Source organism: Dermochelys coriacea, chromosome 5 (genome assembly GCF_009764565.3).
Source record: "Dermochelys coriacea isolate rDerCor1 chromosome 5, rDerCor1.pri.v4, whole genome shotgun sequence".
Taxonomy (NCBI): Eukaryota; Metazoa; Chordata; order Testudines; family Dermochelyidae; genus Dermochelys; species Dermochelys coriacea.
Genome location: NC_050072.1, coordinates 45,733,105 through 45,759,605, shown reverse-complemented (window position 1 = coordinate 45,759,605; position 26,501 = coordinate 45,733,105). Strand labels below are relative to the sequence as shown.

Sequence of the window (26,501 nt, the reverse complement as noted above, 5' to 3'; positions counted from 1 at the left end):
CAGGGCAAATTAATCATTAAACATGCTGGCTTTTAAACCATGTATAGTATTTTAAAAGGTACACTCACCAGAGGTCCCTTCTCCACCTGGCGGGTCGGGAGGCAGCCTTGGGTCGGTTCGGGGGGTACTGGCTCCAGGTCCAGGGTGAGAAACGGTTCCTGGCTGTCAGGGAAAACCAGTTTCTCCGCTTGTTTGCTGTGAGCTGTCTACAACCTCATCATCATTGTCTTCCTCATCCCCAAAACCTGCTTCCGTGTTGCCTCCATCTCCATTGAAGGAGTCAAACAACATGGCTGGGGTAGTGGTGGCTGAAGGCCCTAAAATGGCGTGCAGCTCATCATAGAAGCGGCATGTTTGGGGCTCTGACCCGGAGCGGCTGTTCGCCCTTCTGGTTTTCTGATAGGCTTGCCTCAGCTCCTTAAGTTTCATGTGGCACTACTTTGGGTCCCTTTTATGGCCTCTGTCCTTCATGCCCTGGGAGATTTTCATAAATGTTTTGGCATTTCGAAAACTGGAATGTAGTTCTGATAGCACGGATTCCTCTCCCCATACAGGGATCAGATCCCGTACCTCCCGTTCGGTCCATGCTGGAGCTCTTTTGTGATTCTGGGACTCCATCATGGTCACCTCTGCGATGAGCTCTGCATGGTCACCTCTGCTGATGAGCTCTGCATGGTCACCTGCAGCTTGGCACACTGGCCAAACAGGAAATTGAAATGAAAAAGTTCACGGGCCTTTTCCTGTCTACCTGGTCAGTGCATCTGAGTTGAGAGTGCTGTCCAGAGCGGTCACAATGGAGCACTCTGGGATAGCTCCCGGAGGCCAATACTATCTAATTGCGTCCACAGTACCCCAAATTCGACCCAGCAAATTTCAGCGCTAATCCCCTTGTTGGGGTGGAGTAAGGAAATCGATTTTAAGAGCCCTTTAAGTCGAAAAAAGGACTTCGTCATGTGGACGGGTGCAGGGTTACATCGCTTTAACGCTGCTAAATTCGACCTCAACGCCTAGTGTAGACCAGGGCTTAGAGAGAGAGACTAGATGACCTAATAGATCTCTCCGAGCCATAAGTGGTATGAATTAATAAGGGTAGGGCTCTTTTCTAGTTAAGATACATTGTCTAAACTTGCAGAACTACTGAAGTCAGAGAGGAAGGTGGATCTAAACTCGGGAGTGTATACTGCGGAAGTGGTTGACAGTATTTTAAATGGTTAATTGAATTAAAAGAAATAGAACTTAAATTCATCCTTGGTGTAAATGGGTGCATATCCCCTGAGCACTGTACAGCACTAACTTTTCCCTTTAATGTCCTTGCAAGCATCTGTGTGCTCATCTCTTGACGTTAATCCACACTCCTCCCTCCTCAGCATAGGTGATGGCTGTGGTAGGGTCATATGTTTGGTGTTTTTTATTTTTGGGTAGCACAACTTTTCAACTGGTGCAATTCCGTTGGTAGTAGGAAGAGATCTGATATGTACAAGGTTCTGATGACAGCTGGTGTTTAACACAGTGTTGCTTAAACCTGCTTTGAGAAGGTATAAATGACATGGTGTTAAACACTGGTGGCCACATCTACACTAGGATTGTCAGTAAAATAACTTACACGAGTGTTGGCCGTAGTGGAAATTTTTTTGCAATCAAAACCCTACCATAGAGAAGACCAATATTTGTTTCTCCCCACATTCTGTTCATTCTTCTTTCCTTTGTCCTGTGCTGTTCCTTTGTCTGTTGTGTTGTCTTCACAGTGAAACTTACTGAAATTTAAGATTTTTTTTGCAGTTCATGGCATAGGCAAACACTGTCTGTGGTATAAAATAGAACTCTGACTGATGTTGTGTTTCAGCAAGAGGTTTCCCCTGAATGAGTATTGAAAAATGGTACTAGTGTCATCTTGGCAGCATTGTTTGTTACCATTTCAGAAAGCATAACTGAGTCTCCATATTTTCCAGAATGGTACTGAAAAATGACTTCTCTGCTCAACATGAGCATTTAACCAGGTTCCAGTACTGATTCCAGGGGCCTTCTGCTAACAACCGTTGTTGATGGTCTTAACTCAGAATTTCCTGGGTTTAAATTGTTTAATTTAATTAACAATTTAATTTAAATTGTTTTTTTTAATAATTGCAGCATCCCTGTAAATGGTTTTATCCCTAATTTGATGATGTATGTTCTTAATTTTTTGGCCTGGGATAGATATATAAGGTGCAATTGAAATGTTTTATTAGCACTCATTTGGGATGACTTGTAGGTCATTGATACAAGTCATCCTAAATGAGTGCCAACAACATCTTTTGTGCCGTATCACACAGTTAGCTATTCTGTTTGACGCGTTATAACAAGCGTTTTAAAAACGTTTAAGAGCTGCTTAAAAAATAAACTGGAACTTGCATTCTATCCCTTTTGGCTTTAAAAAGTCACATACTACTGCTAGAAACGAATGCCTTGTAATAGTGAAAAGGCAGGTTTTCCAGTCTTTCAGAGATGTAGTATTTGATTCTAGCTCTGATGCATTACGAGACTGGACCTTAAGTGTAACACTGGTCAAGTACTAATTGGCATTTGACACTTCAGGCCACTGCAATTTCTGTAAAATTCCGTACTTCATGGAGTAGATGTGGCATTGTGACTTGCTGCTTTTTTTTTTTTTTTTTTTAAGTTGGTGCGGGTGTATGGTGGTTAGACACTGTTCTGGAATGTTACAGTAGTACTGGCAGAAATAAATTAGTGGGACTGATGCAGTTGAGATGATTAAAAGCAATTTATCACACACCTCTTATCTCATTGTTCAATGTGGATATCACCCCCCACCCCGGGTTTATTTTTCCATAACGTACCGTCCCCCCCAACACCAAATAAGCAAAATCATAACCCTTCAAACTCTCCAAGTTTATTCTGTGGCACTTCATTCCTTTGATACTAATTTAAATTGCTGCTATCAAGAAAGCTGTACTCTACAGAAGTGATTGCACAGATTGCTAATTATATGGAACTTGATTGTTTTGAGTGGGAGGAAAAATGTTGTGTGCAATATGGGACTTCCACAATTCCATGCACAAGTTTAGCCTTTTATTAATAATAATAATAGTTTCTAATTTTTGTCTTCTCTGCATATTCATATGTAGATCATGTACTGTTTGATTTATTTCTAATTCATAGAATCATAGGGTTAGAAGGGACCAAAAATATCATGTAGTCTAATAATTGGTTATTTTTGATTATAACAATAGTTGCTGATAACTAAGAAGATTTCAGTTTGGAAGCTTCTTCATAAATCTTTTAAAATTGGGTCACACTACTTTCTTCTTAGGGTAGCCATTTCATATTTCCTCTGTTTGAATATGGTGTTGTGGAACCTTGGAACCATATAGGAAAGCTGTGACCATTTTGGGGGTGGGCACACAAGGGCCCGCTTGTAGCGCTAAGCATTTGATGCTCAAGGCTTTAAAGTAGATGTGGTTCCCATAACCAGCTTGGTTTCTCCTTCTCCATGGCTTTGAGAAGAGGAAACTCAGCTGTGCCCTGAGTCTGGCTTTGCCATATCCTTCTTGCCTTGCCGTCCCCCCGCCTCCCCCATGTGACTCTGTCTCAATTTAGTTTTAATAGATTTTTTTCTATCCTAGAGTTAAGGAAAATCTTATCAGTGTGGTGATGTGCATCTAGGGTTGCAGAGCAATTATGGTTTGGGGCTAGTATTGTGGCTCCCATGAACTAACTGAAAAGTGGTGGAAGAGTTGCATTTCTTACCTTTCTGTTTTCTGAGAATCGGACGCCCAAATCTAATTTCTGATCTGCCTAACTAACTTCTGGACTTCTGTTTGTTGGGCCAGGCCTACATGCCCGGGACCTGCAAACAACAGACTTCATGTTGTTTTAATAAAAAAAGTCCTTGAGATTGAAGTCCTTGGATGCATCTGAGGACACTGGCCTTACTGTATATTTATCTGTAAATATTATTAAGTTTTGGCACTTGAGAATAGTATTGTCTTTTTTTCTCCCTTGGCTTACATGATATATCCTACACATAATGTCTTTAGGCCAGGAGTTGATATGCTTTATGTTACAGCATAGATTCCCCAATACTGACACTACTTCCATCTCTCAAATTCCTGGTCTTTTGGGACTTTTAGACCTGATTCTTGCAGGGCAAGTTCTTCTGGATTTATAAGGATCTGAGTAGAAAAGAGTCCTTTGCCAAATCCTTAGGATAAGATGTTACCTAGAAATTTTTTTGGTTCAAAGTGACTGTCTCTACTGATCATTGTTAAAAAACGTATTCATTAGTGACTTTTTGTTGGCTTGTTTTCCATCTTTCCAAATGGAAGAATAGGAGATCTTGGATACTCTGTTTACCTTGAAATACATACATAGTACAGAATACATAGTATTAATACATCCCAATACAGATAACTACCTGATCTGTCCTCATTGTGTTAGTAATAGAAAAAGTATGTGAATGTTCCCAAACAGGGACTAGTTACATGAGTGACCTGCATAACCTGTTTAGGGCTTCACCTTTCTGAGTAATGTGCTCAAGCCAAGCAAATGGCAGGTTTTTATTGGTCCTCGTATGGTATGATAGTGTTAGTCAAGATTGGGACAGCTGCGTTATGAGGTGAGTTATGCAATTACCATCTTAAAACAAAAATATTTGTACTATGCTATCATGGATTTGCTTATTGGCCTTCAGAGAAGAAATTTGAGATACATGTTTTATTTATAAAAGATGCTTGGTTTTAACCTGACATTTTTTGCATTGCCTGTAAATTGCTGTAGTGACTGTAAATTATGATTAGAGTTAGCAACTTAACTAAATAGAATAGTTAACTGTGAACCCCGTCTGGGGGCATGTTTTTGTTTACTGCGTCACAGTAGTATTTTTAATAGTAAATATTCTACTTTTTCAGCTTCTGTAGCCTCCTTGTCCAGCAGTTCATTTTTTTTCCTTCTATACTGTCTGTGGTGATTTGGCTATTACTGTATTTGTATTGCGATAGCGCCTAGGACTAAGCCCCCATAAATGACCAATGCCACATTATGCTAGGCAGTGTACATACACCTAATGAAAAGCACTATTCTTACTTCAAAAGCTGCCAGTCTTTAAAAATAAGACACCACAGAAGGTGAATACAACAGATACACAGATCATTTTTATAAGTTTTTAAAGGGTATAATTTCTGAGGTTTGTACAGCTGGACTCATGTATATGCCTTTTTAAAGGCAAAGGGTTAGAATTCAGTGCCAGTTTATTTTTTTAAAAAAGCTCTCAAACATTTTTAAAACACTTTTTACAGCGTGTGACAGAGTCAGTCAAAATTAGATACTAGCCAGCCCATTAGGCATTGATCTTTCACACCAGCGGCTCAGAGTTGTCAAAATTTTTGTAGGCATCGCAACAAAGAAGGGATTTGAAGGAGAGATCAGTGGCTTTGGGTGTTTACAAGGAGCTTATGCCGTGTATATAGGGCTGCATGGGAGAAAGCATGAACGCGTGTGTGCATGAAAAACTTTGCTTGCTACTTAGTATTTTTATTTATTTTTCTTAGTTTTAGTTGTTCTAAATATCTGATAACCCTGCCAATTATTTGAATTATGTTTTTTTATTTTAATCAACTCATTCTTTGTACTAAACAGTATCTCATAAATAATAACCCCGCCATACACTTGCCTCAACCCCTATTTCTGTTCAAAGGCCAGGTGAAACAAGTGGACCCTGCAGCATACTCTAAAAGCTGACAAATCTGAAGTATTTTGGACCGGGGAGGAAAGGTATTCTAGAGCGTCCTGGCCCTTATGGAGAATACCCTGCAAGTCCCATCCCCGATTTCATGTCCGTGTCTTTGATGATTGCAACGATGGCAGTGTATCCTGAGGAAAGAGACAGCCTCTCAGGTAGGCTGGTGTCAGGCTCTATTAGCTTTGTAGGTAGAAACCAACACCTTATAAAACCTGTCCGGAAGCTCCTAAGTAAATAGTGCAGGTTCCATAGCACACGTATCATGTGCTCTCTGAGACTCACCATTTATCATGTGGATGGCCACCTTCTGCACCAACTAGAGCTTCCAAATCAATTAAAGATGTATCCCACTGTAGAATATCTTGCAGTTGTCCAACCAGTTAGGTCACTGGTGTATTGAGATTACAGCCTCTCATGCTGAACAGCATTGTCTCATTGCTTCCTTGTAATCCTCTGTCTGACTCCATCTTGTATACTAGACTGTAGGCTTTTTGGAGCAGGAAATGTCTTTTGTACAGCACCTGCCACTATGAAGTCTGGTCCTTGACTGGGGCTCCTAGGTGCTATAGTAATTCAAAATAATAACTTTGAAGTTACAAAGGCATCAGGGCCGGATTAACCCAGGGGCTTTAGGGGCTGCAGCCCAGTGCCTCGGACTAAGGGCCCCTCCCTGCAAAAATAAATCCATAATTATATACAATTCAGTGGTCACCAACCCGTCTATCGCAATTGATTGGTCAATTCTAGAGCCTCTGCCAGTCAGTTGTGATCTCCGGACCACTAAAAGCCCAGCTGCGCAGCAGGGCTCAGGCAGGCTGCCTGCATGTCGTGGCCCCATGCCGCTCCCGGTAGCGGCCGGCTGCTGGCACATCTCTGCGGTCACCAGAGGCAGCTTCGCCCGCTGGGGTGAGAGGCAGCTCCGCGCGCTTGCCCCTGCCCCCAGCACCGTCCCCGCAGCAGGGGGGTGGCGCTTGCAGGCATGGGCAGCACATGGAGACACGCTGTCCCCCTCCCCCCATGGACTTGCAGAGACATGCCAGCAGTTGGCCACTTCCGGGAGCAGCGTGGGGCTATGGCAGGCAGGCAGCCTGCCTGAGCCCTGCTGTGCTGCTGGCCGGGAGCCACCTGTGGTAAGCGCCTCCTGGCTGGAGTCTGCACCTCACAACCCCTCCTGCACCCCAACCCCCTGCCCCAGGTCAGAATCCCCTCCTGCACCCAAACTCCCTCCCAGAGCCCGTACCCCTCACCCTCTCCTGCACTCCGACACTCTTCCCCAACCTGGAGCCCCCTCCTGCACCCAAACTCCCTCCCAGAAAGAAACTAATATAACAGCTGTTCTAAGGTAAGAAGTAGGCTATTTTGAATTAACTTACATTTCAGTCTTAAAACATGTAGAATATAGTTAACTACAGAACAGTTTTGTTAATTAAAAGTCAAGTTTAGTATATCGTTAATAGCCTTGATGCCATAATTGTGATTATTTTGTTTTAAATTAGGAAAAAGACTTGTATACAGGGCCCTCACAAAGTCTAATAGCCCCAGGCCCACAGGACAGTTAATCAGGCCCTGAAAGGCATGGATGGTTGATAGCAGGATCCCCATCTCCAAGTCTGGTGAGGCTTATGTAGTAAGACTTTTTTTTGACCATTGCTGCTACTTCATCTTCTAAATGCAGTAGTTAATGGCCAGAATAGGGGACCCTGTGTGAGAGGAAGGCAAAAGTAGTTTACCAGTAATCTTGATTCCATATAATTGAAGACTACTGTTCTGGCCAAACCTGTTCTGTACTAGCTGTGTATGTGGCTTCTGTTGTTGTTGTTGTTGTTGTTGTTGTTTGTTGTTTTTTGGGGGGCAAGAGGGTGGGTTAATGGGATGTCTTTTGGTGGGTGCAGAGAGTGAGGGAATATATGCATACAGTTTCTAATCAAATTTTAATTGCTGCTAATATTGTATCTGAGGTTTATGTACCATTGTCTTTGGAAATGATCTCCTGAGGCTTGTGTGTTCAGTAGTCCTGCTGATCTATAAGGACTATAAGGCAACAAAAGGAGAGAACTCTTTGAAGCTGCCACTGTTTGGAGAAAAGGGCAGGAGTATCTAGCAGTTGCTTTAGTGAGAGTAGTGCAGTCCTGCTTTGTAAATTTAAAATGATAGATAAAGCTAGGCAGTAGTTAAATATGCCTCCATAATTAAAAAAAACCTTTAAAATAACCTCAGGAATTCCTTCTTGAGAGGAAAATCCAAAATGATAGGCAGGATTATGAAGTTTCCGAGGACATTGCATTCACTCATATGGCACTACAGTACTCTTAAAGTGTTTGTGTTTTAAATAACAAGCATATATGGAAGCCATAAGTGACTTAAAGAGTTGAGTTTGTAACACGTTAGCATCTTAAGTAAAACATCTAAATCTATGTGGTAATGAAGACAATAACATTCAATACAGATTAAAACAAAGGAGCAATGCTAAAGGCCCTGATCCAATATTCAAGGAAAACCTCCTGCTGACTTCAGTGGTTTTGGATCCGGCCCAAGATTAAGAACAGCACATACATGTTTGCACAGACCTCTGTAATTCAGTGCAGTGTTTTTAAAGCTTTAATGGCAAAGCATTTGATTTTTTTTTTTTTTTTTAAATTAAGGATGGAAATAATCTGCTATATTTTCAAATGCATGGACTGTTCAGTTGAAGGCTTAGGATCTGTCTGGCAGAAAAACCCATCTGCGTACTAGTTACCCAAGATGTAGATTCATTTAGTTGTGAACAGTGTAACACAATGTAACATCTGTAAAATTTATCCCTTGAATACTGCATTTATTTTTAAGAGTCAACATCACTCAGGCCTGTAAATTCAGAGGTTACTCTTCCTCTCGCCACTTACTTCAATTAAAACAAATTTATGAATGGTTGCAAATTTTATACAGAAGTTAGGCTATTCACACACTGCAGTAAATGGACAGCTAAAGTAACACTGATTTGCTTGTGTAGAATTAATTACAGGTGTGAGGGGGAAAATATATCAACATTGTGTGACACATTTTATGCTAACCCTCTTACAACTGTGCACTTTTTATGCATTAAGTTTATTTTGGCAGTCACCGAACTCTTCCAAGGCCTACATCTTATAGAAAAATACTTACTGAATTTTATGTGCCTACACAGTTTTTCTTCTTGATAATGCCTGTGGGAAACTTCCAACATGTACAGTTAAACTGTCTGGTAGACTGTTTCCTATTGGTATTTAGAGGGTCTAATTGGCCTTATACTATAAATGGATTCAGACATTAAAGAGAGACTGTGGGCTTGTCTACACTGGGAAGTTTTGTCGCCAAAACCGCGATAGCGTACACATGGCAACACACACTTTTTTTGGAAGAAATACTCCTAGTTTTGGCAACAAGAAACTTCCACCCCGGGAGAGACTTTTGTCTTTCCCCCTCCCTTTTATTGTCGACAAACAGCCAGTGTAGACAAACACCACAGGGTTTTTTTCGATTTTTATTGGTCTCCAGAAAGTATCGCATAATTCCCCTGCTGCCGCTCTGGTCAGTGGTTTGAACTCTGCTGCCCTGCAGCCAACCTGCCACTCCCCCTTGCAAGCCCCCGGACTTTTAAATTTCATTTCCTGTTTGCTGGCTTCGCAGAGGAGCTTCCCAGGTGAGTATGGCTGGCTATCGCCCCAAACGCCCTCCCACTTAGGCCACCATTGAGTCGTTGGATCTGATCAGTATATGGGGAGGGGAGTCTGGTCAGTCGCAGTTGCGAGTGACCCATAGGAATTGGAACACATATTGGCAGATTTCTTGAGGCTTGTGTGAAAAGGGCTATGATCAGGACACACAGCAGTGCAGAGCGAAGATAAAGGAATTGAGGCAGGCATACCATAAGGCCTGGGAGGCAAACAATCGCTTCGGTGGTGCACCTAAGACCTGCCGCTTCTGTAACGAGCTGAATGCTATCCTCGGTAGTGACCCCACCTCCATCGCCGATTGCCCCGTGGATACTTTGCAGGCTGCTGAAAGAGGGGGTAACCCTGAGGCTGAAATTGTGGATGAAGAAGTCGAGCTAGAAAGAGGCGGGGTTGCCTGGTGGGGCATGCAGCCAGGAACTTTTCTCCACTCCAGAAGTGCTCAATGGGGAGCAGGAAGCAGATGAGACTCCGGGTAAGTTGCTATGGCTTGGGTAGGGAATTAAAAAGTGGGAGGCAGGTAGTGTGTAGCTAATCTGCATGAACAAGCATGGTGTTGATGGACATCGAGACCTGAAAGGAATCCTCCAGAGAGAGGTACTTGTTAATCCTCTGCCGCAGATTCCAAGGGATTGCAGCCTTGTTAGGTCCCCATTGCAGAAAACTGTACCGTGCCATTTAGCAATCACCGGAGCTGGGACCAAAGTGGCGCATAGCTGAGCTGCATGTAGACCGGGGTGAAAGCCTCAAGCATTCAAAAGCTGAGTCCGGGTTCCCTAGTCACCCTCATCAGCGAGGTGTCAGCCAGCAGGTTGGCCGCCTGTGAAAAATTGTGGGATAATTTTAGATTGAGTTCCCTGATAAGCTTCCCTGCCAGCAGAGACCTTTTTGTCTGTATGCACAACCACCTTACCCCCACTCCCAGAACTCACCATGATTGGGATGCTAGTGGAGGTGTGTGCCTGCCTAGAGTTTCTAAGAGAAAGTGATTTCTATTAGCAAAATGCCCTTTTAATAAAATGTTTCAATCATTTGCTGGAATGTAACTATCCCTCTCCTGTTCATCAAAGACCTTGAGGAACACACCATGCAACCCTGCCAACCGGCTGCGACAATAAGAAAAAATCCTAGGCACAGCAAAGAGGAGATGTTCCGCGAGGTGCTGCAGCATGACGAGAGACAGAGCAGGTCACAGAAAGAGTGCTGAGAAGCTGAAAGGCAGGACAGGAAAGAGAGTGCTGCTTTTGCTAGGCAAGCGACAGAGAGGATATTAAAAGTTTTATGGAGGATCAGACAGAGATGCTCAAGTCCCTGGTACAGCTGCAGACTGAGCAGATCCAAGTTCAAGTGCCTCTGCAGCAGCTGCCCAATTCTTTGCCACCCACACCCCCCTCAGTGCCCATACATTCCTTTTCACTTCACAGCATTCCTGAGTTCCCCCATCACTCCACCCCCTCTCACAGTTTTTGCAATGATAGCTGGAGCGACGCACACTTTTGAGGCTTTACCCCTTTAACAATAAATAATGCAAAGGTATTTAATGGTACAGTGTTTTTATTCAGTGTTCTACAAAAGTGTATAGCAATCAATTCACTCTCGGACACAGGCTTTTAAAGCATTGTATTGCACAGATCTTGGGCCCCAACATTGTACATGGATGCAACAGGGAAGCAACTCCAAAGCAGACGTGTTAGTGCCCCCCCATTGTCAAAGTGGTTCCTCAAAGCCTCTCTGATGTTAATAACAGCCTTCTGGGCTCCTCTGACAGCCCTAACATCTGGCTGTTTGTTCAAACTGTGCAGCCAAGCGCTCTGCCTCAGTGCTGCACACCAAGCAAACATTTCACCCTTAGATTCATACAAATTATGCAAAGTGCAGCACGTAGCTCTTACCACGGGAATATTATCCTCGGTAAGGTCTAGCCTACCATTTAAACATGTCCAGCGAGCTTTCAGATATCCAAAGGCACATTCGACTACCATGTGGCACCTGCTCAGCCTGTTGTTAAAATGCTCCTTGCTGATGTCCAGGTGCCCTGTGTAAGGTTTCACGAGCCAGGGCTGTAAGTGGGGTCTCCCAGGATTACTATGGGCATTTCCACATCCCCCACTGTGAACTTGTAGTCTGGAAGAAAGTCCCTGCCTGCAGCTTTCTGTACAGGCCACTGTTCCTGAAGATGCATGCGTCATGCACCTTTCCAGACCAGCCTGCATTGATGTCCAAGAAACGCCCCCAATGATCCACAAGCACCTGCCACGCTATGGAGAAGTATCCCTTCCTATTGATGTATTCTGAGGCAAGATGGTCTGGCATTAAAATTGGAATGTGTGTGCCATCAATAGGCCCGCCACAGTTAGGGAAACCCATCTCTTCCAAGCCATCCACTATGTCATTCACATTTCCCAGAGTCACGGGTCTATGCAGCAGGATGTGATTTATTGCCCTGCACTTGGACAACAGTGGACTTTCCTACTCCAAATTGATTTACAACTGACCGGTAGCAGTCTGGATTCGCCAGCTTCCACACGCTGCAACACGCTTCTCTACCGGAAGGGCAGCTCTCAACCTAGTGTCCTTGAGCTGGCCCCTGACCTGTGGCACAGCACATAGCTCCATGAAGGTTGTTTTACTCATCCTAAAGTTCCCTACTCACTGGTTCTCATCCCACACCTGCATGACAATTTGATCTCCCCAATCAGGGCTTGTTTCCCTAGCCCAAAAGTGATGCTCTACCATATTCAGCTGCTCTGTGAATGCACAAAGCACTGATACATTGCTGCCATCCATATCGCACTCGGGTGACTGCGATTCATCCTTGGCTAACTTTGTGAATAACTTTGTGAGTAACTATGCTGCCAGGAACCCCTAGTATCCATCTCCAAGCAAAGAGACAACTGGTTCTTAGTCATCGAGTGGAATCCATAGGGACAATCACTTGAAGAAAGAACAGTTGCTCAGTTTACAGTAACTGTAGTTCTTCAAGTTTTGGTATCCACACCGATTCCATGACCTCTCCCCTTCTCTGCTTCTACGAGTTCTGTTTCTGTGAGATTCTATATTGGTGAAGGAACTAAGGGTTGTTTGGCATGAAGCATCCTTTATGACCTTGAGTGGCTGGGTTTAAGGGGATCTAGGGTGCAGATGCAGCCCCAACAAATACTACAAGCCGAAGAGAATCTGATCTCATGCTTGTGGGGTGTATGCGCACTAAGAGTGGAATCCACATGGACAGCACATCTCTAAGAATGACCGTTACTGTAAGGTAAGTAATCCTTCATCACCGATTTTCAAGATACTTTATTTTATGCTATCATTGTTTTTTTCTATTTATGGGTTTATACAGTAATATGAGCTATTATATATGTACCTATGCTTTCAGCATTCAAAAAGAAAAGACAACTTTAAAGTACTATAAATTTGAGTCTCAGCCCTTCACTTAGCATTTATCCACAAAAACTTCCTTCTGCAGGATTACTGTGTGCTTCCCAGAATATCACAGAGCACTTAGATATGCCTTGAAATAATAATAAACTACAGTATAGAATAATTAATAAAAGTTACATTCATGCTGTTGAGTTCTTGACGTAAACTGCTTATGATTCTTCGAGAAACAATGAAAGAATTAAAATTACTCTTATTTCCTTCCTGTGGGATTGACGTTCTAGAATTTTAAAAGGTGGAGACATTTAAAGTAGTGCCCAGCATAAGTACAACAAGAAATAAGGCTGCTTTCTTGAGCTCTCTGACAGAGGGAAGATTGCTGTGCCAAGACTATGGGAGGACTTTTTAAAAAAGGGGCAGGCAATAGAAAATTTGGGGCAAGTTAGAGGTGAAAGAATGGCACTGGCAGAACTGAGGAAACGAGTAAAGAATGAGAAGGAAAGGAGTTGAGGGAGGACGTGGCTTTTCTTTAGGGACTACACTGTCAGAAATGTCCATGCTGTTGGAGTTAAGACGTCATTTACTGGATCAGAGACATGGTAACAGTTCCTGACACCACAACTTGGTTTAAGGTATACTTGGCATGCTTATAGTTTGGGGGTTTCATTTTAAAACTATAAAAAAAACCCGTAGAAGATATGACTTAGTTTAAGGGGAGGTTAAAATAATTTTGTATGTATGGGTCAGAAAAAATGTAATGTGTGATATAAGCAGAGTATAAGCTTTTGAAGCAGTAACACAAAAATGAGCTTTGATTTTTTTCAGTGGCTGATAATAAGGCTACTAAGATAATCTGCTTTTTGTGTAGATACTTGGAGACATCCCAAGTAAAGGGTAGGGGAATTGGTGTGGTGGTTTGTTTGTTTGTTTATTTATTTATTTATTTATGTATTTTAATCATTCGCTTTAGCTAATCAATAAGTGGCTTTCTAGATATGGCAAATGAATTAAGTTATATGGCCTGACCTGCCAAGGCATGTACACAAAATGGTCTCAAAGCAGGCATATGAGATAAATATTTGATGTAACAAATTTGTGAAAGTTTCTGTTTTATCTGACTGACTAGGATTATGTACAGAGAGTATTTTTAAGAGAAGATTGTACAAGTGGTCACTTTCTTGAGAAAACAGTTTTAGGTTGATTTAGGCCTCAAATTTAGGACTTGTACAAAGTTTACAATACATCCACAACTTTTTTTAATTCTAATGAAAACTCTTTGGACGCCTTGGATTTTATTTCACCTTCCTCTGCAGCATGGAAGTGTAGGTCACTTGCCAGGATCTTCTGGGTGCATCTCAATGATTTCCCTGTCACTGAGGGGGTGTTGGGTGTTTGTGTATCTTGGTTCCCCGTTCTTTGCATATAGTAGTCTCATCTCCAGTGGGCAGCAATACTTTGGTCTCATTTCAGTTGGGTTTAGTGTGTGTATTCTGGGTGGTGTGGGTGACCTGTGATACAAAGGTTTTTGGACTAGATGAGCTAGTGGTTCCTTCTGGCCTTAAACTCTTAAGACATTGTTTGCTTCATTTGTAACCTAGATAATAAAACGTGCTAAAGCACATGAACCAGAAAGTAAAATAGACTAGAAATGTTGGCCACTGTCCTGCAAGCTGCGCCATTCAGGCAAACCCTTTCACCTGTGTGGAACTGCAGTGACTTCATTAGGGCTCTTTAGGCCCCTGGGGTCCCCTTATGTGGAGCAGCTCGAAAGGCCAGACTTAGATTGTAAATCCTTTGTGATAATGCACTTGTCTTGTGTTTTCTGTGATGCATCTCTCATCTTTGTGGTATTAAAAAATAACAACTAGAAAAATCAAAACCTGATTTCTCTCATTTTTTTGTCTAAATGGAGTGAAATGCAATAAGTAAATGTCATAACTGGTGAAAAGTAAATCAGACTTCATCCTCCTAGCTCCACTTATGTCTCCAGTGCCTCTGAGCTTCAGGAAACTCTTGGAAAGCAGTGATAACTTCAACTCTTGATGTTCAGTAATCAAAGGGCTTTTCAGACTTGACTGGCTTAGTTCTTTCCTTAGTATGGTAAACTGTGCCATGGAACTTTTCATGTCTAAGTGGATTTTTCTGGAGGGAGTCGGGGGAGTGGTTAAGGAGGGGACTGGTCGTTAGCTGTAAGTAGCCATCAAATTTGTTAGCAGGAAATTTTGAAGTAATATTTCTCTTCTCTTTATATAGCTGTTGGAAAAACACAAGAATACAGAAAGCATGGTAGAGCTGCTTGAACTGTATCAAATGGAAGATGAAGCCTACAGTAGTCTTGCTGAAGCTACCACAGAACTGTACCAATATCTACTACAGCCATTCCGAGATATGAGGGAACTTGCAATGCTCAGAAGACAGCAGATCAAGGTACAAACTTTTATCAAGAGATAAGCCATGATTTCTATTTGTATATAAAATAGCAATGTAGTTGAAACCAAGCCTGTTATACCTGAATGTGGAATTACATGTTTTAAAATCTGTTGTTGCTTGAGAACCTTCTGTCTGTGTTAAAATATCTTTAGAGCAGTACATTTCTAGGTCTCCACTTCTTTCTCTCCCCCCACAATTTCTCCCACATCCACACACATTTATTACCTTTCAAGGTATTCCTACAAGCAGTAGAGAGAGGATGGGTAGAGAAAGATTTTTTTTTTTTTCCTCATTTGGGGGAGTGCTAAAACACTACAGTGAGGAGAGTCATAAAAGTACCTAGACAGATCATTTTTTCCCTTGCAACCTGCACTGCAAGCTTTTCAACTAAACAGTACCAGTTTCTTCCTTTATGCTCAATCAGAATTGTGAGTACATTGAAGAATAAGCTGTTGTTGTCTTAAGCCTGTACCTAATACATGCAGCTAGTCAGCATTTTGTTTAATTTTATGTGCTTGTGACCATTTTAATTCCACGTTCAAGTTCTTATTTAGTATGTGAAGTTTACTGTCTTATGGCTTACTGGAAGTATTGACTAATGTGTGAAAAAGCAAAACGTGCTTTCTAGAATCTTTGTTACTGTTTAATTATTTAGTGAGATTATTTTGGAGAGTGACTTCCCCCCCCCCCTTTGCCCTCGTGATTTGCTAGTGAAAGCACTGGAGTAAGTTGCTAGTTACTTGGTCTGTGTTTTAATTAATGGAAACATTGGAATAATAACAATGTACTTTAAGAACTTGTAATTTAGCCTAATGCTAATGGTCTTTTTAAAATTAAGTTTCTACATCTGTTTTAGCTCTTAAGAAAAAACATACAATCAGCTAAAGTCATTAAACATTTTTATAGATGTATTCTGTTAAACTTTTAGAACATTTTATATTGTTATCGTGTAGCCATTAATGAGCCAAAAATGATGATCATGACACAGGTAGTTTCATCATCACACTTGGTTGGAAATATTCTGCACTCTTGATAAAATGAAGAGTCCCTATACAGATAGCCTTTTCTGGCTCTGTAGATATGTAATGTTGGTATAGGAGCCAGAATGGAGTCTTAGTTTAATCTGTATAGTGAGTATGTTGTCTCGTCTCCTTATGATTCCTACCATTCATTTATCAGTAGTACTTGGTGGCTTCAGGTTTTTTTAAAAGAGGGGAGGTTGGGGGAACGATTAAAGAGCTTCCAAAAAGAGCTTTTTATTTTGACTTATTACTGTGCTTATAACTAAAATAACTTCCAGGAACTCTAGTAGGCTGAAGACAACTCAGTGAGTTAGTATATAGGTTCTTCTTAAATTACATATTTTCCTTTCCTGTTGGATAAATTTTAATGAACAGAGAATTCTGGTGCAGAGCTCAGAATTCTTGTATAGTTAGAGACCATCAACATTATAGTTAATAAGAGCTTCGTTCAGTACAAGATAAATATTCCCCATTTTACTTAACTCTTTAGTGTACAGGAAAAGGTGAATGCTTGTTCTTTTGTTAATCAAGAAAAGAGACAGTAATGCTTTATTGAGGAGGAAGCTTAAATTGATGTTTTAACAAAAATCATTGTTAGAAGTAAATAAAAATTACATACAAAAGGTGATATTTCATTTTATAAACTCCAGAGACTTGGCAGACGGTTTGCAGCTACTGGATTGGAGAACTTCGGTGGTACATAGTTGAGTCTAATGAGGTGAATGTATGTATGTTAAAATCTCTTCCTAATTTGGAAAACTTTTGAGTATGCAAGTTGGTCAGCTGGACTTGTGACAGAGAAAGATGCCATCTCTTGTTTTACTTTCATTGGTGGAAAGAAAGCAGTATTTGTATCTGTGATGATAAATTGTGTTCATCTTGGTAGCTAGAGTAGAAGACTTGGTTTATAAATTAAACTTGTTGGAAACAAAATTATTTATACTAACTCTCACAGCATATGGAGTTCTAGAAGGCTTAGAAGTGGAATAAAACTCCACTGGGTTGCTATAGCTTCTTGGAGCTACTTCTCAGGCTCAGTAGAACGCTCAACATCTGAATGCCAATAGGAGCTGTGGGCACACAGTACAAGTACTAAAACAGTTTGTCTAAAGAAAATGGATGAAAGAGGAAAACTAATAAAGTAAGCTTGCATGAAACCCAGCTTCTGCAGTCAAGCATGTCTACAGAATAGTTTTAAATAAATGTTAAAGTTTAAAACAATTTAAAAATCATATTTTTATCAGGATATCAGGTGAAACTACAGGTGGTGCAGCTAGTGACACTTGCAATTATGGTTGCCCCACACTGTCCATTAAAAGACTCTGTTTTCAGTTGCTTATTGCTTTTTAAATTTAAACTGTTTGGGCTGAATCCTTCTGTGCTGGGAGTTCTGCCTTGAGTTAAATTTATTTTTAAAAAAAGTTTCAGATAAAACAGTTGAGCTCTTTCAGGGAATGAGACTGGGAAAAACATGTTTGTTTTGCCTTTAATTTTCAGATTTTGCATTGGGAAAATCTAGTGCCCCAATGCTTTGGAGCAAGGGCTTGAAATTTGGCTGGGAGGTTGCCCTAGTGTCAGGGATGTAAATTTTTCAGTTGGTGTGAAAATCTGGTGACATTTTAAGCCTTGGGAAAAATATTATTTCACACATGCTCAGTAGAGACTTATTAGGGTTGTGTAGCTCAGTTCTTTAGTGATTCTGTCTGCACTGGTCATGCTCCGTCTCTTCACAGCACCTATCTGGAATTGCTGGTGCATGTACCATCTCCACAGAGTGACTGAGCAAATTCTGCAGAGACTGAGCAGAATTTTTCCTGCAACTGCTCATCCCACAAGAAAGTGAGAACAGACATTTGCATGGCACTATTGTAGCTGGCAATGCAATGTATTTACATGACAGATAAGCTAAATATTTCTATGCTTCCCTTCATGCTTTGGCCACATTCCAGAGGACATGCTTCCATGCTGATGATGCTTGTTTTAAAAAAAAAAAAAAAAAAAAAAAAAAAAAAAAGAGCGTTAACTAAATTTGTGACTGAACTCCTTGGGGAAGAATTGTATGTCCCCTGTTCTGTTTTACCTGCATTCTGCCATATATTTCATATAGCAGTTTCGGATGATGACCCAGCACATGTTAATTTTAAAAACACTTTCAGTGCAGATTTGACAAAACACAAAGAAGGTACTAAGGTGAGATTTCTAAAGATAGCTACAGCATTCGACCCAAGATTTAAGAATCTGAAGTGCCTTCCAAAATTTGAGAGGGACGAGGCGTGGAGCATGCTTTCAGAAGTTTTAAAAGAGCAACACTCCGATGCAGAAACTACAGAACCCGAACCACCAAAAAGAAAATCAATCTTCTATTTGTGGCATCTGACTCGGATAATGAAAATGAACATGTCAGTCCGCACTGCTTTGGATTATTATCAAGCAGAGCCCATCATCAGCATGGACGCATGTCCCCTGGAATGGTGGTTGAAGCCTGGAGGGACATACGAATCTTTAGCGCATCTGGTATGTAAATATCTAGCGACACCAGCTACAAAAGTGCCATGCAAATACCTGCTCTCGCTTTCTGGTGACGTAAATAAGAAGAGGACAGTATTATCTCCTGTAAATGAAAACAAACTTATTTGTCTTAGCAATTGGCTGAACAAGAAATAGGACTGAGTGGACTTGTAGGCTCTAAGTTTTACATTGTTTTGTTTTTGAGTGCAGTTATATAACAAAAAAAAAAATCTACATTTGTTAGTTGCCCTTTCATGACAGAGATTGCACTACGGTACTATTTCTTTTATTTATAATGTACACTTTGATTTCAATTACAACACAGAATACAATATATATGAAAATGTAGGAAAACATCCAAAATATTTAATAAATTTGAATTGGTAGTCTATTGTTTAGTAATGCAATTAAAACTGCAATTAATTACAATTTTTTTAATCGCGATTACTTTTTTTTACGTTAATTGTGTGAGTTAACTGCGATTAATTGACTGCCCTACTTTTTATATTCTTTTCTTTATCCCTAAGAATCCTAAAATGCTTTACAAATGTAAATCTAGAGTTCATCAGCTTTTTGGGATGAAGGGATCTGCTGAGCTGGGATTTGAATGAAGAGAAGGTGGTGATATATTGGACTGAGGCAATGAGGAATATAGGAAGATACAGCAGAACTCTGTTTATCTGATCTAATTGGGATGGGGCCAGATCGGATAATCAAAAATTCAGAAAAACCAGAGAATGGGAAAATGCAATGCTGCAGTGCCATCTAGTGGCCACAGGAGAGATCGCCCTCCTCTGGACCTCTGTGTGCTGGTAGTCTGGTTAACACAGAGAGCCGGTTAGTGGAGGCTCAGATAAACGGGGTTCTACTGTATATAGAGAAAGGCACATTAAGTGAGAAGGAACATACAGAGAGGGGCACATTGTGTGACCAGAATAGAGTGAAGGGGTAAGGCAGAGATGAAAGGTGTTGAGCATAGTTTGTGTTTGAAATAAAATTGTGCAAGGTATTGAGGGCAAGGAAAAGTGACTTAAGTGTTAGGGAAAGATAAGGGGAAGCCAGAAAAGGGACAAAAGTTTTTGTTATGGTATTGCAGGAATTTTGCAATCCAAAGTTTATCTGAATCTTTTGACTGAATGGAGTAAGTTGCTTTTATGCTTCTGCTGCTGCTATTTCTTCCCCAGCAGCAGTGAGAAACTTGCATGATGCTAGTCAGTTTCCCCCCTGCTTTTGCTGTGGCAGTATCTGCAGAGGCTGCTCCCCTACTGCTGCTGTGGGGCACTATGGTATGGGGTAGACTATGAAATGTTTGTCAAGTCTTGCTTCAAATTAATTACTTTTTAATAAAAGGTCATAGTACCTGCTCTTTGTGACAGCTTTATTGATGAACTGTACTACGGTAATATACAATCACGCTATTGTATGACCTTGTGCAAATCTTGTGTACGTTATGCTTAATTCTGATTTTTGTTAACTGATATGAACTCTGCATGGAATATTGGAAATCAGAATTTGTCCTCCTAGATGGTGGTGTTGACAGATACTGTGCAGCAATTGCTTATTCAATTCAAACTCACTTTGCACCAAAGACCCTTTCATCAGTTTAATTGTCTTCCCTTTATTAGGGCGTATTGTTTGAAATCTTTCTTTAGTAATCGGTGATTTAGAACAAATTCACAAGTGTAGATTACCAAGCAGCAGTTTTACATTCAAGAGACGGAAGAACAATCTTATTCTTACACACTATATAAGAAACTGGCTGACCTTTACTGTAGTAAGTTGCTTGTGCATAAAACATTCCAGACAAAATCTGGACCTGGTGTAAGCAGGTGAAACTCTAAGTGGATATAGTTTTATCCACTTATTCCATTTGGCCACAAGTAGCTGAATATTTACTCTTCAGCCTATTGGCTGCTTTTGCTCATCTTTCCTGTTGTCTAATGCTGTAAGTACCTGGTTCTTATGCTTTCTTGATGACCTATGCAAAAGTAAGCTCTTAAAATGGATTCCCAATTATTTGGGTTTTTTAATTGCCAGCCTTATTGGAATAAAATATTGAAATGTTTTCTCTCTTATCTGTCTCAAGTATGTGTTCAAAATTGTGTGTATATGTATGCATCGAAATAAAACCTGTATGGGCTATGTAAACTGATGCTATTTAAATATTAACTCAGTCATTTTCATCTACAAAAGGCCCGTAGAGCATCATAAAGCACTCTCACTCATCTTTAAACCCTTCCCTTCCCGTTTTCAAGATCCCAAATAACTAACAGATTATGTATAGAATTAAGTTGAAATACATTTTAAAGATGAAGTGAAAATTTTATCTGCTAATACGTGAGTTTAGGATTCTGGGTTTTTCACGCAACAGTCAATGAAATTATCATCCGATGAAGTGAGCTGTAGCTCACGAAAGCTTATGCTCTAATAAATTTGTTAGTCTCTAAGGTGCCACAAGTACTCCTTTTCTTTTAATGAAATTATAGTCATTCTGAGCAGCAGTTCTAGTGATTTCTTTTCCAGGAAAAATGCACAACTCTGAAGTAGGACCATGGAAGGTAAATAAAGGGTTGAACTGATGTTCAACAGCTTCAACTTCCTGTGTATTTATTTAGTTTCCCTATGTATTAAGGATTTTGAGGACTTAATGTTTAAATATGAGGCGGAGGAAAGGTTCATTAAAGGTTTGTAATAAACACTACATTATTTTATAGACCTGTGAAGGTGGAGTGACATTATAATACCTAGGTTTCTTTGTCAGTACCTTTACAGTATATTTGTGTGTACAATTTAAATAATATATTTATATAATTAAAGATGGTATCAATATGTAATTAAAGATGATATTGGAGTGGATATGCATAAGATAGCAGAATTAAGTCTGTGCAGACAACCGTAAATCTTGAACTTCCTAATGTTTAAGTGTTTAGCTTTGAGGCCTAAATAACATTGTCTTAACGAAGGTTTTTTAATGAAGTTTCCTAGATTTCCTGAAGGGGGGAAAAAAGTACACAATAGAACTTGTTTTTACAACTGTAACAACCCCTTACCATGCATCAACTTCAGGATTTGAACCCTGAACCTTCAGCGTTGACTTCTATCACTCAAGCTACAGGACAAACTGTTAGTTAGTAGTAAGAGAAGGCTGTCATTCCATAGTGGGGGAATGGGCTGTCAGGCACTATGTTCTAGGCTAGGGCAAAGGGATGGTTGGCAGGAAGACCTGATCTGTCTCTTGATCCTTCCCCCAATGCCTGGTGAGTTGAGTGGCGTTTCTGCTCCATGTGATATGCCCAGGGGGGGCAATGGGCTGCTGGGTTCTGGAGTTGGTTGTGGGAAACTTGACCACACATGCTCTTGGATGTTGGGAGAAACTCCAGCTGCATATGTTGCCATGAGTGGGAGTGAGGGAATGAGCTGTTCGGGCTAGGTGGTGAGTTTGCAAGAACAGGGGAAGAGTGTTTATGGGGGCAGGGAGCCTAGCCTGGTCCGCTGAATGAAACTGGCCTTGGGGCACTGGGGTGATGTGCTGGGTTTTGGGGCAGGGGAACTAGCTGAATGATTCTTTGAGTAGATGCAGATGTGAATGCCAAGTAGGTATGTGCGTGCCCGGTGTGCTGGAGCTGGAGATTTTTGCTTAGCTGTACCCATAGAGGGATGCTGCTCGTGCCTGTAGCCCTCGTCTGGCTATATGAGGCAGTGCCGCCCTGATCCCCCTCAGTTCCTTCTCATCACCTACTGGCTGGAGTTGGAGTTCTGTGTGGTTTATCTTAGCATAGTGTTTTACTGTATATAGTTAATAGGTAGCTATTTAGTAGTGTTATTTAAAAATTTGTAGGATGTAGCATAGTGGTAGTATTCCCCGGTGATGCCCTCACCAGGGTTCAAGAATTGCCCTTTGTGTGGAGTGGCGATTCCTAACCGTGACCCCCACATGTGGTGCTTGCTCTGTCTCAGTGAAGCCCACCTTAAGGAGCACTGTTTGATCTGCAGATGATTCAAGAAGAGGACTCAGGTTATGCAAGACTTTTGCTTTAAGTATTACCTGCTTGACCAGGCCATGAGACTTGACCCAGTACCGAAGCTCTCCTTGGACTGCATATCACCCTCCAGCTTGGAAGGCGCTGCTGCCTCCTGTTCTGGGGCAGGGACCTCTCAGAAAAGGCGCAGGAGTCATTCTCTGTCCTTGGCACCAAAGAAGAGATCATATAAGACCAATTATGAGTCCTGCAGGTCCTGAAGCAACTCCTGCTTTCTCTAAGAAAAGCGCAGCCCGGCATGGTGCTGGCTTTGATGAGTGGATGGTGCGCACATCTCCCTCAGCATAGGTTGGGGATGGCAGACACCCTGTATTGTTGACGTCTGGTTCTGGTCACTGGGCATCTGTTGAGTCCAGTACCGATGGGAACAATGCCGGTACCGACGGTGTCAGTGGTGTCAGCGTATCAGGCGGTGGTGGACCTACTCTGCCTTTTGGTCCCATCCTTGCCACTGGTCTAAGACTTTGCGAGGCTGGCACCCGCAATGGCTCCCCTGTTGGAGTTTGTCGCTGAAATCTTGTCACCACACCACAAAGTACCCCTACAAGGGCTGATATGAGCAGAGTACTAGGGACAGTACAGGGTTCTTTGATACTGGGCCCTCCTTCGGCATTAACATAATCAGTGCCACAGATGGTTCTGTGGAATCTGTCGCTGCCCTCAACCTTGAGGCACACAGGCACTCCGGTACTATTGTTTGCACTGGGTCTGACCTTGCTCGCAGCACTGACCTTTTTAGCGCCATTGTTTCTGACTATGCTGGTGGCACTGATTCTGACCTCGTTCTGGGCTATGGATAAGTAGGATCGCCTGTTGGCTCCTTCTGAAGTCGCCCCTCTGATGTTTCATAGATCCCAGGACTTCTATGCTTCAGAGTTGGGCTCCTTATCTCTCTCTCCACTTCACCTAAGGGAGTCTGGAGGTCACCAGTGGACCAATACAGCTACCAAGGTTGGCTTGTGCCTTGAGGTCAGGATGGAGGCCCCTGGCTCAGCACCTACTGGCTACCAATACCTTACACATACTAATTGCCCTTTGGGCCCAGTGGGAATCCCCTCACTACTGGAGGTCTTGCTTGTCATCAAATTCAAGAATGAGATCCTCTGCTTGTGCAGCATTGGTGGCTGCAGACCACCTGCAAGTCCAGATTGGTGCTGTTCCCCCTTCCCATGGAGCCACCAGTGTTTCCTCATGTGGAGCAGGATCTCCCTGTAGTCCTTGTGCTCATCCCTGGACAATGTGATGTTGCCCGGTTCGTACTCCCCTTCTATCCCAGAGGACCTCAGGGCATACCAGGACCTTTTATGTTTAGTGGCCTCATCCCTAGGTATTCAGGAGGAGTTTCTCTAGGAGAATACCCATACACTTGTGGATATTCTCCAAACCTCTGATTCTGGGAGAGTGGCCCTCCCGTTAGTGAGGTGCTCCTCGAGCCTGTGAGAGTTCTTTGAGTTACACTGGCCTCAATACCTCTGGTGGCCAAGTGCTTGGAGAATCACTATTTTGTGCCAGTACATGGATTCAAAGGGTTTTATTTCCATCGGGCCCCAAACTCCCTGGTGGTCATGGCGGTGAAGGACAGGGGTCAGCAGGGCAGAGTGAAATCCTCCCTCAAGGATAGAGACTTGAAACACCTATATCATCTTCTTGGCAGGAAGATATCCACCTAATCATCACTGCAGATGAGGATCACGAACTAACAAGCTCTGCTGGTCAAATACTGCCTTCCTCAAGTGGTCAGCTATTGTCAAATTTGAGGAGCAGTTATCCAAGGCTTCTTGAGATGAATTTTGGGTGTTTATTCCTGCGGGCTGCTTGGTGACAAAAACATCTTTGCAATCTACTTTGGACCTTCAAGATGCCTACTTCCATGTGGCCATTCTGCCAAGTCACAGGAAGTATCTTCGCTTTGTGGTAGGAGCCTGCCATTCTGAGTACACGATTCTCCCATCCGGCCTCTCTCCTGCTTCACCAGATGTATGGCAGTGGTCATGGCCTACCTCAAGAGGAAGGAGATCCATATCTTCCCAACCCCAACAACTGGTTTCTGAAGGGCAGCTCTAGGGAGGAGGTTCTCACCCATGTTGAAACCTCACTATGGTTGCTTGACCTTTTGGGACTTGTTCTAAACACCGTGACGTTGACCTTGTCCCCCACTCAGCAAGTAGAGTTCATTGGGACCCTGTTAGATTCCACAAAATTGAGGGCGTTCCTGCCGACTGACCACTTCCAGGCTCCTCCTCAGCAGAATATATTTGATGAGAGCACAGTCAGTGGCATTCCTCAATGATATTTCCATATTAGATGTTTGTAGGTTGGCCACATGGTCACCCGTGCATACATTTATGGACCATTTTTGATCACCACTTCTTTCGGAACGGACGCTAATGTGGGAAGAGTAGTCCTGCAATCTTTGCTCAGGTAGATTCCCAGTCCTGCCTCCGAATGGGGGTATTGCTTGCAAGTAACCAGCTTGAAATACATGTCTACATCTGCTGGAAGAAGAAACAATGGTTATGTCAGGATTCCCTCCTCACTCTGAACTCTAAGGGGACCCGTATGAAAGACCCCCTAAGCTTATCTCTAGCAGCTTAGGTTAAAAACTTCCCCAAGGCACAAGCCACCACCAAGTGAGTTACACAAAGATTTTGGAAAAGGACCACTTGGAGTTCCTGTTTCCTAAAAATATCCCCCCAAGCCCTTTCACCCCCTTTCCTGGGGAGGCTTGAGAGTAAACAAGGTGAGCACAGACCAGACCCTTGGGTTTTTGGGACACTGAAAACCCCAATCAGATTCTTAAAAGCAGAACTTTTATTAAAAAGGGGGAAAAAAGTAAAATAAACACCTCTGTAAAATCAGGATGGAAGATAATTTTACAGGGTAATAGGATTTAAAACACAGAGGATTCACCTCTAGGCAAAACTTTAAAATTACAATAAAAAAGGTATAAACCTGCCTCTTAGCATAGGGAAAATTCACAAGCTAAAACAAAAGATACTCTAACGCATTTCCTTGCCATTACTTACTATTTCTATAATTTTAGATGCATCATTCAGTAGGATCTGGATTACTTGCTTGGTCTCTCTCTGTCTCCGGGAAGCACAAACAAAAACCTTCTCCTCTCCTCCCCCCCCCCCCCCGATTTGAAAGTATCTTCTTTCCCCATTGGTCCTTCTGGTCAGGTGCCAACTAGGTTAATGGAACTGATTAACCCTTTACAGGTAAAGGAGGGATTTTATGCTACCCTTAGCTTTGTTTATGACAGGTTACTTACTGTAACTGTGGTTCTTCAATATATGATGCAGACATGTATTCCATGACCCACCCTCCATCCCCTCTGCATCAGAGGCTTTCCCTGGACGTTTGTTGCGAGGGAACTGAGGGAGGTCAGGATAGCACCACCTTAAAAAGCCAGGAGAGGGGCTCTAGGCATTAGCTGTGAGCACTGCCTCTATATGGGTACTGCTAGACAAAAGTCTCCAGCTCTTGAGCACACACACACCTACCTGGAATACATGTCTGTATCACATCTTGAAGAACCACAGGTACAGTAAGTAACCCTTTCCTTCTCTCATCCTCCCCACCCTCTCCCCAGTGCTACAGCTTCTCTGGCGATGCCCAGGAGCTCCCAGATCAGTTGTGGGCTTCTTTGTTCTTTTCCCCCATATTAAAATAAAATCTTCCAATTGTCATTTAG

At 42.0% G+C, this 26,501-nt stretch overlaps 1 protein-coding gene across 2 annotated transcripts in view; it reads left to right on the top strand.

Annotated features, from left to right (window-relative positions):
- Positions 1–26,501, top strand: part of JMY (junction mediating and regulatory protein, p53 cofactor) — a 143,039-nt gene that overhangs the window by 20,955 nt on the left and 95,583 nt on the right. For both annotated transcript variants that reach the window (XM_038401940.2, XM_043514636.1), the window contains exon 2: positions 15,058–15,231. In XM_038401940.2, the coding sequence (XP_038257868.1) occupies positions 15,058–15,231 (174 nt within the window). The remainder of the gene's footprint in view (positions 1–15,057; positions 15,232–26,501) is intronic.